At 45.3% G+C, this 13,382-nt stretch overlaps 1 protein-coding gene across 8 annotated transcripts in view; it reads right to left on the minus strand.

Moving 5' to 3' along the window:
* Positions 1 to 13,382, minus strand: part of ANTXR1 (ANTXR cell adhesion molecule 1) — a 240,535-nt gene that overhangs the window by 60,296 nt on the left and 166,857 nt on the right. For 6 of the 8 annotated variants that reach the window (XR_014841791.1, XR_014841790.1, XR_014841788.1 and 3 more), the window contains exons 15-16: positions 6,856 to 6,951; positions 6,168 to 6,335 (exon numbers count right to left, since the gene is read on the minus strand). Coding sequence is in view for 2 of the 8 variants with exons in the window: in XM_003125066.7 (XP_003125114.3) it covers positions 6,168 to 6,335; positions 6,856 to 6,951 (264 nt within the window). In the remaining 6 variants the exon portion in view is untranslated. Of the gene's footprint in view, positions 1 to 6,167; positions 6,336 to 6,855; positions 6,952 to 10,912; positions 12,207 to 13,382 lie in introns of those variants that run through there. The other 2 variants (XR_014841793.1, XR_014841792.1) reach the window with 2 other exon arrangements.

Consider the following 13,382-nt stretch of genomic DNA (forward strand, 5'->3'; position numbering starts at 1 on the left):
GATTAATGCAAAAGTTGGAAACTTTCCTTACATACACACTCACGGGGGGTCATGTTTCTTCCTCTTTTTTTTTTTTCTCTTGGTCTTTAAACAAATGTTTGGAACCATTCTAAAAAGTAGCCAGAGAGGGACCAAAAAGTCTGTTCAACATCAAGAGCTCATCTGCCAGCACTGAAGACTTCAGTGTGTCTTGCTGGGTTATATCCAGCTTCCTTCAATACAGTTTCACGACTGAATGTTGCTTGATTACAAGGTCAAGATGCCTAAGGTCAAGGACGACAGGTTGGCCTGATGGAAAATGAACAGAAGACCGCCCTTTCCCAGGCACTGTAAGCAGGCTGGTCTGGCTCTCTTGCAGAGAGCAGCCGGTCTGCTAGGCCAGCCTGGGTCTGGCTTTTGTCCTTCAGTTGTCACTTCTGTCACTACCAGTCACTTGGGGGAGCTACTGGAAAAGGAGAAAAACCCTTTCTCTGAAGGCCACAAGCCTTCCAGCAAACCAGAAAACAGTCCTGGTTTTAATCTTTCTGGTGGCCATACATCTGGGTATTACTTAACTCGCCTGAAACGGTCAGTCCCAATTTAACGAGAAACACGGGATTGCTGTAAATCCGGGGGGTGGGGGTGAAAACTGAGCAAAGAACATTTCAGGCCAAATATCGGAAAATTTCCTGATCATGAGTCTGGAATGAGGAAAGGGTGAAGTGTGGTCAGTGTGGTCAGTGCCTTAAATGAGCCTGGGCGACGCGGAGAGCAGCCCATTGCAGACTCCTTAGCACGAGAAGGTTCCTTCTGGGAGGGCTTAGCCACTGGGCTTCTCTGCCCCTCAAATCTATTTCCTGGAATGCATGAAAAAGCATTTAAATGTGTTTAAAGGCATATAGAATTCTGACCACCTTCCCTGGGGAACGAGGACTCTTCTCAGTACCTCCCAAAGATTTTGTGCTGGGAGGAGGGGTTCTCCCTGTTTCTAGAGGGGGTAGAGAGCAGGTGGGTTACCCTCCGTGAGCTGCCTGCCTCCATCCACTGTCTGGGTTTCTCTGCCTCCCTTCCTCTCCACCTTGGAAGCCGGACCTCTACAGACGGCACCATCTAGCTCTCCTTGGTCTGGCCAACAGGTGGCACCGGAAGGAGATGACAGTCAATAGATGAATGGATAAAGAAGATGTGTGTGTATATATTAAATACTATTGCTATCACTCAGCCAGAAAAAGATGAAATAATGCCATGTGCAGCAACATGAATGGACCTAGAGATAATCACACTAAGTGAAGTAAGTCAGATGGAGAAAGACAAATATCAAATGATATTGCTTCTATGTGGAATCTGAAAAAATTGATACAAATAAACTTATATACAAAACGGAAACAGATGCACAGACGTAGCAAATGGACTTATGGTTATCAAAGGGGACATGGAAGGAAGGGTAAATTAGGAGCTGGGGATTAACATATACAATTACTATATATAAACTAAGTAACCAACAAGGACCTACTGTATAGCACAGAGAACTATATTCAATATCTTATAATAAGCTATTAGGGAAAAAACCTACAAAAGAATCCATACATATATATGAATATGGATATAGATCCCTGAATATATATTCATATAGCTAAATCACTCTGCTGTAAACCTGGAGCTAACAAAACATTGTAAATCAAATATATTCCAATTAAAAAAAAAAGAAGGTGATGAGAGGGGCAAGATGGGAGGGGGGATCCTGTACCTGTGTCTTCTGTTCCTTCCCAGACCCCCACCTCCATCAGTGTCTGTGTTCTTATAGGCAGGGGTCTGCAAACATTTTCTGTTCAGGGCCAGAGGGTACATATTTTAGGCTTTGTAGCTTAAGAGGGAAACTCAAGGATAGTATGTAGGTACTTATATAATCATTTAAAAATACAAAAACCACTTCTAACTTGTGAGCCACATAAAAACAGGGAACAAGGTGGGTTTAGATTACTGACTCCCTCTCTATGGCTCCAGCTCCCATTGGGTGGCCTCTTCTCCAGGGTGTAGCTCTCTCTGGCTCCATTAACACCCTCTCCCCTCCTTGGCTTTCAGGCTTAGGGATGTAACACCCCTCACTGTTGCTAGTCCCTGGGTGCCTCACCATTGCTGCTAGTTCTTTTAACCCCGCCCACACCTGTGTGAGTTCAACCCTTCTGAGTGTGCCTTCAGTTTCCTGCCAGGACTGTGACAAATCCAGCAAGAGTGTTCAGCAAAGGGAAGCAGCGTTTACGGCACATCGCGAGGCTGAATGTTTGCCCAAGACCTAGACATTGTGGCTAGAATGGGGTTCATCATGGACCATGCAGTGGGTTAAACAGGATGAGGGCTGAAATTCTGGTAGCAAGTCTTCTCTTCCTCTGGACTAATGGTATACATTATGACTTCTGAAATCCTTTCTGTGCTTCTACTTTCAAACCTCCTTGCTCTAGCCCTGCCTTCCCCCAGCTGACCCAGAAACACATAAACTGCTCTCTTTTCCTCTCCTCTCTTCAAAGAGATGGCAAGAAGAAGGTCGCCTTGCTTGGCCCGAGAGTACCAAAGTGATCTGTGTAGGGGACAGGAGAAAGTTTACCTGGCATGATGCTCTGGGAGTGGTTTCATAATTACATCCCACGCCTCAGCTCTTTAACCACAGATGGTGGAATCCCTATTTCTGTGCCAGGTACAATGTTGTTTATTGGTGATTCAAAGATGAGTTAAGCATAATTGGTGCCTCCGGGGCAGGGGTGGTCAAATCTGGTGGAGGGAAGACTCATAACCAGGAGCAGTGATACCTTCTCCTACCTTGTGCAGCATGCTCAGTAAGCATTGGCACAACCTGCTCCACCAGCAGGAGGCGCATTCACACTGTCTCATGTCCTAACAAGGGGGTCCTGCTGAGGTGTTTGGCGAGCCCAGCAGCATCACAGGTTTTTTTCCATCTGGCTTTTTTTGGTGATTCCTCGACACTCAGATTTTCAACCACTTAACATTAACCCAGCAGCTGAGTTTGTGGGAAACATGGATCCATGTGAAACCCAACATGGTCCCCTCGCTGAGATGCCTGACAAATCTCTGGGGTATGACCATAGTTGTTTTGCCACACCCCACAGTTCATGCCCTGAGGGAGCCCCTTCTGGAAGGCTGGCTGGAACTACAGGTGAAAACTTCTTAAATGGGCTTCTGAAAACTCAGGTTGCTGGGCTCCACCCTGAAAATTGCTGATGCCGTAGATCTGGGTTGGATCCTGAGAAAGTTCTTTCCTAGCATGTTCCTGGGGGATGCTGATGCTGCTGGTCCAGGGACCACACTTTGAGAACCAGGGTACATACAGAATGACCAAAGGTTGGGGAGCGGGGGCTGCAGAGGGAGCAGTAACTGGGGGAACACAGGGGTATCACTTAGGGAGTTTGGATGTGAAATTTGAAAAGGGAGGTGTTGGGGAAAATAGCAGTGTCACTTTATGAGAAAAAGTGGGCAGGTTGCAAAGGCGAGGGAAGCCTCTGAAAGGAGATTGAGTCATCAGGTTTGGGAATTAGCCCTGGGAATTTGTATTGTTAAAGCTCTTCCATGTGATTCTGATCCTCAGCCAAGTTTGAGACCCTCTGTATATTCAATATCCAGCAGTACTTGGCACATAATAGATGCTCAACACATGCATCTTGAATTGATACTAACACATACTCTTTGAATTGATACTAATTCCAAGTGGGTGCTGGGAGTGTTTTTAGATTTCTAAGCGGAGTTGTCTATATCCTCACTGATTTCATAGACCTCAGTCCTAACCCACTAGTTCACAGATGCTCTCCAGCAGCAACTGGATTCTTCTAATAGAATTAATGTTCTCTCAACATCCAAGATTGCAGAGACGAAAACCTGGCTCTCACTAAACATGTATTAGTCACAAGGTACAGATTCCTGCAAACGACATAAGAGAAAATCCCCTTTCTTCATCTTTGAGATTCGACTTGGCTCCTTCCTGTCTGAGGATGCATGCACGCCACTGCATGTTCCACATTAGAAAATAATTAGAAGCAAACAGCTGTGGGCCAAGCAAGCTACATTTTGCCCACATTTTCCCAGAGTTCAACTTATTGCCTAAGGGGTGGAGGTGGGGGCGAAGCTTATCTTAAAAAAGAATCTCACTGCTCTGAACACAACAAACCAAAACAAAAAGGCACTGCCGTGAGTGTGAGCATGAGGTAGCTTGGCTGAGCAGAGACAACTACCAAGACAATTTTGCTCCACTGATTAAAATGCTTATTTCTTTCGATATCATGGGAGAGGGGCTGCTCTAAAATTAGCGAATATCTCATTGAATGATGAGCATTATTTTTGTTGTCATTAGAAGGATAAGGGTGTGTGTGTGTGTGTGTGTGTGTGTGTGTGTGTGTGTGTGTGTATGGGGTGGTGATGTGAGCTGGTTCTTACTTTTTTTTATTTTTATTTTTTGCTTTTTAGGGCTGCACATGCAGCATATGGAAGTTCTTAGGCTAGGGGTCAAATCGGAGTTGCAGCTGCCGGCCACAGCCATAGCAACATGGGATCTGAGCCGCATCTGCCACCTAAACCACAGCTCACGGCAACGCCAGATCCCCGACTGCCAGGGATCGAACCAGCACCCTCATGGTTACCAGATGGATTCGTTTCCGCTGTGCCATGACAGGAACTTCCTGGTTCTTTTATTGAATCTTTCGTTTGAGGAGTTGGCCCAGTTCTATCTGTTGCACAGAACTAGAGGTTGTAGACTTGAGTTGGAGCCTTGGTTTCCAGCCCTGGGCAGAGCAAGGACTCTACTTACCTCACTCACCTCCCCCTGGTGGGAAATGAGCCTATGGGGACAGATTATGTCAGGCTTTTCAGTGTGATTTTCTAATGCTCTCTGACAACTGCCATAGTGCAGATGCTTAAAAGCAAGACAGACGAGCAAGGGTATTGAGTGAATCACATGAATTCAAAGACATCTGCACCCAAGAGAAAAAGAGAAAGAGAAAAGAGGTCTTCAGGAAGCATTAACTGCCTCCTCCGGCTGAAATTTCCTAATAAGCCAAAGAAGGTTTTAATTAAGCTTTGGACCTTGGGGGGAAGAGGGACACCAGAGAAGTAAGGGGTTTTGCTCATAGCCAGGAAACGTGACTACTGGATCACAGGCCAGCTCAGTCCACTACTGTGTCCTGATATACCAGTGCTTGGCTTGAATAAAGGGGACTGGGCTTACATTATGGCAAGAGGAGCAGGGATTTGGCATCAAGGAGAATCCTGCCATTGTTAGACTATGGAAGTTATGAGACATTACTGAAAATTATAAGGATCTTCTGGGGTTACTACCAAAGTCACTTTCTCCTAGTCCACTCTCATTCCATCACTTTGCCATGGCGATTTAAAAAAGCCCAGCTCCCACTCCTGGGCATATATTCGGAAAAGACAAAAACATAACGCACCCCGATGTTCAAAGCAGCCCTGTTTACAATAGCAAAGACATGGAAGCAACCTAAATGCTCATCAACAGATGAATGGATAAAGATATATTCATGTATACATAATGGGATACTACTCAGCCAAGGAATGAAATGATACCTTTGGCAGCAATGTGGGAGGACCTAGAGATTATCACTCTAAGTGAAATGTCAGACAGAGAAAGACAAATATCATATGATATCACTTCCATGTGGAATTAAAAAAATGAAGCAAATAAACTTTTTACAAAACAGAAACAGATTCACAGAAAAGAAACTTGTGGTTACCAAAGGGGAAAGGGAGGGGAGGGATAAATTAGGAGTTTAGGATTAGCAGATACACACCAGTATATATAAATGAAATAAACAACAAGGACCCACTGCATAGCACAGAGAACTATAGTCAGTATCTTGTAATAACCTATAAGAGAGAAGAATCTGAAAAAGAATATGGAATATATATATAAAAGGGAACCACTTTGCTGTCTACCTGAAAGTAACACGACATGGTAAATCAACCATATTTCAATTTTTAAAAAAAGCCCAGCTCTCACCTTGATATTGTGACAACTGAGAAAGCACACCCTTACACTTTCAAGTCCATGATTTTAGAAATTTCTTTGTGATAAGCTGGATTTTGTTTTTTTATCATCTCAAAAGATACCCATTCTTACTATGTAAGTGTTTTACCAGGAGTGGATTTTTGAGTAGAAAGAGGCGCACCTTGATCGGAGAGTACCACTTCCGGGGGGAGGAGGGCCGGCGCATGTTGTTGTTGAGATTTCGGGGTTCGGGGAATTCATACTCCTGTTCCGGCATCTTGACTCTTGCATTCTTTGCCTTCTCCAACTTGGCACCTTCTTCCGTGGAGCCCTTTTCTCCCCAACGAACCTAAAGTTAAGTAACATACAAAAAAACCAAAGTGACAAAATAAAATAGGATGCCCCTTGGAGAGTGGGGATTACCACTACCTGCAAGGTGTGTGCGATTCCTCTGGGTTCTGAAGGCCGGGAGAGCGGGGTGGTGTGGAACCAGGGAAACAGGGAGGGTGGAGACGGGAGCAGAGGGAGCAAGTGAGGGGCGTGGCTATTGGGGGAGGAACTGTCCAGGCGGGGGGCACTGCACGTGCAAAGGCGTGGTGGGACCAGGCAAGAACTTTGGACTTTACTCCATCGGGAGAGAAAACCATTGTGGGGAGGGGGATTTGAAACAATGAGTGAACTGCTCTGACTCCCAACGGGCAAGATATGGAGGCACACAGGTAAGAGGCGGTACCGGGCACCTCTCCATCTGATGCCTCACAATCCACATCCCTATTAGATCTCAAGTGGGAAATTTCACCAATTTACTTTGGTTTGCTGTCGCTGAATGGCCAGCACATAGATATGAGTACATGAAGCCGTCCCCTCACCTCCATCCTTTTAATGCCTCCAACACCTCGCCCTCCATAGTAAGAGGCATCTACAGTTGGCCACTTTTTCTTAGGCAGACCATCATCATCTTCTTCCTGCAGAGAGATTGGGACACATGAAGGAAGCAGAGCACCACAGTGGTATGTATGGGTCCACTGTGGCGAAGTGGACAGGACACGACTGCCTGGGTGAAATCCCAGGGCTACCATTTACACTGGGGCCTTGGGCAAATCTCTTAACCTATCTTAGTTTATTTTCCTTGTTTGTGATTGTGGTGCAATCCTGGGACCTGTTCTCTTCTGCATCTCTACTCTTTTATAGGCTGTCTCATCTCGTCCCACCTACATGTTAATGACTTGTGAATTCACATCTTCATCCCTGACTCCTCTGAACCCTGGCGACTTGGCCCTAACATCTCCTCCTGGGGAACGAATCCACATTTCAACACAAAGAAGACCTTGGAGGGAGGGTCATGGCCGTGAACAACAATAACCTGAATAGAGCTGAATCTGTCAAGTGACGATGTAATATCTGTCTTCTATCTTATATCCTTTTGTTTAGCAGAAACGTACTGAGAATTTAATACATGTCCTTTTATAAAAACATATAAACAGATTTTTTTTTGTGAAAAAGTCTTTTTATTTTAAGATAAACAGACCTTTTGATCTCACTTTTGTTTTTTCTTTTGTGGCCACACCTGTGGCATATGGAAATTCCTGGGCCAGGAACTGAATCCAAGCTGGAGCCATGACCCGTGCCACAGGTGTGGCAACGCTGGATCCTTAACCCACTGTACCAGGCTGGGGATCGAACTGGCACCTCTACAGAGACAAGTGGATCATTACCCCATTGCCCTGCAGCGGGAACTTGTGATCTCACTTAATTTGACTGTTGAAGAAGTTCCTCTAACCGTTTACTCTCTGGGTGACCCTATGAAAATTAGTGATTTTTTTTCCCCCTAATATACTACATTTTTTATCTTAAAATAAGAATAACTAGTAAATTTAAATTTGCATTTTTTCTGAGGACTAAATGAGAAATGGTCAATAATAAAAAAAAAAAAAGACATGCTGATTTCCCTACCTCAGATCTGTTCCTCCCATAGTCAGCCCTCCACCCCAACTGGGAGTCACTCTTGAATTCTCCCCCCCCCCACCGCACCTCAATTTGCCAGCAAGTTCTATTGACACAAATTTGTAGCTACTCCAACTCTACCTGTATCACCACCTCCACCACCCTGGTCCCAAGGCCCCATAAATGTCCTCTTGGCTCCTGAGGTAGCTTCTCCTGGATACCGACTTCCCTGCTGCCCCCTTAGTCACATACAATCCATTCTGCACAAAGCAGCAGAATAAATTCCAAACCCGGACTCTGCCTTGCGAGCTCCGGCCTTGGCTCACCTCCCCAGCCTTCCTCCTTACCACGCTCTCCTCCTCCCTGCATTCCGGAGGCTTGCCCTGTGTCTAGCCCTTGAATACCCAGCCTGAGCGCACTCCTCTCTTGGGGCTAGACACAAGCTATCCCTTGTCCAGGAATGCTTTTCCCCCTGGTCTTCTCATGGTTGGATCTTTCTTATCACTCCTCAGAGAGCTCTTCCCCGGACTTCCTTCTCAAGCAGCCCAAGTCTCTTCATCCCATCAATCTGTTTTCTTTTTCATTACAGCTCTTATCATGGCTGGAGATTTATTTATCGTCTGTCTCTCCACACTGGAATGTAAGTTCCAAGGAAGCTGCCATTTATTTGTCCTATTTACCATTGCACTGGCAGCTCTTGGACCAGAACCTGGTACGTGGTAAATGCCCAGGAATTATCTGCTGAATTTATGAATAAATTCAACAAGAGGATTTAAATAAAGCAGTTAACGCCATGTCTGCAACATAGCCTAGTGACACTTACTATAGCACTTACTGTATTTTTTTAAGATGAAGGGAGAAAATGGGAGGAGCTTGTAAGTTTGTGGCTAGAAAAGGGGAAGGATAATTAGCAAAACTGTTCCTCATTTTGGTACTGTGATTGCTCCTGATGTGGGGAGAAAAACTCACCATCTATGGTCATGGATGGTCTGTTGGGTGGTGACCTAGTTTCCCTTTTGGATAGGGAACGGAAGCTGGAAAAGGGGGCTGCAGCGCAGAATGAGCTCAGACCAAGCCTGCTTCCCACAGCCTTACATTGGAGGCATTTGGGGAGGCAGAGCGGAGTCCCATGTGGGGCCACTACTGTGTGGAAAGGGGCGTCTCACAAAGGGGCAAGGTCCAAAGCAAGGGTCAGCAGAAGAGAGATCAGAGCCAGAGGTGACAAAACAAAACCATAACATACAGCATGTTAAGACTCCCAGGCTGAACTGCTGCGCTTGCAATGGGCAGTCTTCTTTCTTTCTTTCTTTTTATTTATGTGGCATATGGAGGTGCCTAGGCTAGGGGTCCAATCGGAGCTACAGCTGCCTGCCCACACCACAGCCACAGCAACTCGGGATCCAAGCCGCGTCTGTGACCTACACCACAGCTCACAGCAATGCCAGATGCTTAACCCCCTGAGAGAGGCCAGGGATTGAACAAATCCTAGTCTGATTTGTTTCCACTGCACCATGACGGGAACTTGGCAGGCTTCTTTTTAAACATTAAAAAAAATGAATATATCTGAAGGACAATGATCATAGCTGACCAGAGGACTTCCAATATTCTGGCAGCTGACTAGAACAGGTCAATTTCTCTGTGTTTCTTTTAAACTTATCTGTCCTTCTTAGATGTGGGACAGTGAGCCCTGAGGGCACAGTGGATTCTGTTGACTCTTGCATTCTAAGTCTTATGCAGAGCCTGGAACACATAGGTGCTCAATAATTGAATTTGTGATAACCACAGCTCAGTTTATATATCCTTTACCACGCATGTGCTGCTCCCTCTTCTGAGTGCTTGGCCTATATTAGCCCAGTCATCTCACAAGTAGCCAGTGTGGTAGGTGGTGCATTTACACCCATTTTAGAGATGGGGAATAGAGAGGTTAAATGACTTAGTGACCCAGGCTGGATGTGGAGAAGCTGGACTTGAGCCCAAGCAGCCAAACTCTTGTTTGATTGCTTCTCAGTGTTGACAAAGTTCTCGATTTTGTCCCTTTGCATTTTGCTTTTCTAATCCTTTGATACTTTCAAGTAAATGCTAGTTTTCAACATCTCACCCTTTGTAGCTGCAATTTTGAAGATGTCTGACTACAAAATATAGCAAAATAATAAATGAAAATTAAGCAAAAAAAATAAAAACCCAAGAAAGAAAACACTATAGTTCACAGTATTTTATCTTATAATTTCAGAAAGCTTCTGCTGTCAACCAGGGACTTAGATATTTTCCACACATGGTTAAACTTTACCAGCAGAGTGTGTTTGTGTGTCATATATGAAATATGGCTTCAAAAAGCCTGGGTATCCCTGGTCTAGGGCCGTTTTCAAAGGACTTCTCTGAAATTAAGTCACCCTAAACTGAACAGAGCAGCACCGAGAATGTAAGAAATTCCAAGAATAAAGCTACTCTATGCAATAGCAGACTGGAGTGGTCATATGAGCTTCCTAATTTCTTGAATGACAGGAGCACAAACGTTAGAAAGCATTCAACTGAGCCTCTGCGTTGCACAGAAGAGGACAGTCGGATCCAGAGAAATGAAGAGTTCAGCAGAGTGAGGCTCTGATCTGGCTTGCTGATGCCTTGTGCAGGATTTCCTCCCGTATTCGCACACGGATCTGCCCTCTCGCCTTTCTCTAGTTCATCATGCTGCCTGGGTACCCAGGCTGGGCTGGCCCTCTGCGCATGTGCAGAGGCCAGTAGCCCACACAGGAAATGCCGAGACCGCAGCAGTTCCACGCGCTCCTGATCCACCAAGCCTGCCTCTGATCCCCTGACCCGAGCTCGCCTGCCAAACTCAAACAACAACAGCAAAGGACAACACAAAGGCCCAGGGTTTGACCAAAGGGAGAGTCAGAATTTCCCTGCAGTTACCATGGCTCTGTTTACGCATTCTGAGACGGGAGGGTTTTGCAATCTTCAGAATTCAAGGGAATCTTTGATGTGTTTTTTTTTTTTTTTTTTTCTTTCATTTGGCCAAAAACTGATGGACTAAAGTCATCCCCAGAAATTCCATGAACAGAACTGGTGGCATCTGAGGTGAATCTCTAGATCTAATTAAACAGAAGGGCTTTAGGGGGAGTCCCCCTGGTCGTACTGTCCTTTCAGGACATAGCAGGGAGGGGAAAACCCACCAGGACAGAAATCCTCTATGATAAATGGAGGAGGAACTGGATAAGCTGAATTGCTCTGAGTCAACAGGACTCAGGGGTTTGTGGGCAGTCCAGTAGAAGATGAGCAAAAGCGTAGACCTGAACTCCAGGAAACTGCCAGGGCCTGAGGCCATCACGAGAACATTCCAGGAGTGGAAAGACATGAGGGTAAAGAAGGGGCTGTTTAATATTCTGTCGGAAGTTATTAATTGGCTGCACTGTGTTGTAACTCACTCGTACTTTTAAATCTTCAGTAAAACTTCCTACGCAGATGGCCTTGTGCCATCGGTGGCTTTGGGGAGGGGAGGAATTGGGTTAGATGGTGTCTAGCAAATGAAGGAAAGGAGATAACACAGAAGAAGCAAGAAGAGTCAGTGGTGCCTGGAGAAACCGCAGAGATTAGGGAGGGATGCTGGTTTCCTATTAGGGGAAGTCATGTTTAAATTTTAAAGGATGTGGTGGCCCCAGACATCCAGTTGGCTGATGTTTGGGTAACACAAGTGGCAGCCCATTACTCATATATATTCGTAGAGGCCCATTCTGACTGCTTGTCCTCAGGCAGACCTGGGCATGCTGTCAGTCAGAGCTCTGCTTAATGAAAAAATAGTTGCAAAAGATGAAGTCTGATACACACATTTGGTTAGCCTATAACTGGATTATGCTGTCCTCACACACTGAAACTCTCCCATCTTTCCAGTCATGCCAGGCTTTTGTGTAGCTCCAAGCTTCAACATTCACAGCTCCATATGCTTGGAACACGAGTCTCTCCTTTCTGCCCATCTTTTAAGAAATTGCTTGAATGTAACTTATTCTGTAAAGAGCCCCATCATTCCCCAGGAATTCTATGCTCCCTTCATGTGTTTGCCACGGTTCCTTGTATTGATCTTCATTCACTCAACAAATATTTAATTACTAGCTAGTAAGCAAATCAGTGAGCAGAGTGGGTGAGATCACCTCTCCCTACAGACTGCGATGTGAATAGTGCCCCCTGGAGTTGTGTGTATGGTGGCCCTCTGAGACTCAGTCCACAAGTTTTTTTTTTTTTTTTCTTTTTAGGGGCGCACCTGCAGCATATGGAGGTTCCCAGGCTAGGGGTCTAATCAGAGCTGTAGCCACCAGCCTATGCCACAGCCACAGCAACCAGGGATCCGAGCCGCATCTGCAGCCTATACCACAGTTCACAGCAAGGCTGGATCCTTAACCCACTGAGCAAGGCCAGGGATCAAACCCACATCCTCACGGATCCTAGACGGGTTCATTAACTGCTGAGCCACAAAGGGAACTCCCTACAAGTTCTTTAACATTCTTGCTTCTCTGATATCCATTTGGTAGAAGAGCTAGATGGACAGTTTGACGCAAATAGGCTCTCAACCTCCAATTCACTGTGGGTACCAGTGGGAGCTATCTATGGAAAGGAGACGGCAACTAAAACAGAATCGAGTCCAAGAAAATAGTTTTAAATCAGACTTTGAATTCATTGAAAACTTCACTAAACTGTGACATAATTTAACCCTTATGATGAGCCCTGTAGCCCCAAACAAGGGCCCTGTATTTGCCTGTTCCTTTCTTCACTCACTCAAGCAACTGTAGTTGAGCCCCCACTGCACAGTGTTACATTTTGGGAAAAATACAGAGAAGACAGCTGTCAACAAGCTTGTTTACATTTATAGGGGAGTAAGTTTTGTGAGAGTGATGACATGAAATAAAGGACTAAGGTCACAGAAACTCCCAGGCCTAAGAGGCTCTGAAGGGCAGATCTCAAATACATCTGGCTGTGTTGTCTCATCTGAAGTCTTTAGAGATAAGCCAGAGAGGTAACCTTCAGTCTTGGAGATGAATTCCTAGAAGTGAATTGGTGAGTCAGAAAAATCCAGTGACAGGTGCGTGTAAATACAAAAAAAATTCCAACTGACGTAACAGACATGTCATGACACCGTCATATCTGTTCACACACACAATGATTAAGACCCACACAATGACTGTCCTACGTTCTTCAATAAAGAATTATGTGCTTGTTTTTTTTTTTTTTAAAGCAATGTTCCTTTTAAACTACTGAATTCTGGGTCTGTTCTAGAATTTCTGATTGAAGTAAATGTGTATGCTCGCCCTTGAATTATGTGTTTGTGTGTGTGTATCAGTGTGTGTCAAATGTCCACGGGAAAAAAGATGCCTGGCAGTAGCTTGGCCCTTCACCCCTCCAGAATGGGAGGCTAGTCTGGCTGTCTGTGTAGACACATCTGTGAGAGGCACCAGGCCTGCTGCTA

Source organism: Sus scrofa, chromosome 3, assembly GCF_054392235.1.
Source record: "Sus scrofa isolate SSC_HxYL_T2T_F1_AM1 chromosome 3, Sscrofa_HxYL_maternal_Yorkshire_Landrace_v2.0, whole genome shotgun sequence".
Lineage (NCBI taxonomy): Eukaryota > Metazoa > Chordata > Mammalia > Artiodactyla > Suidae > Sus > Sus scrofa.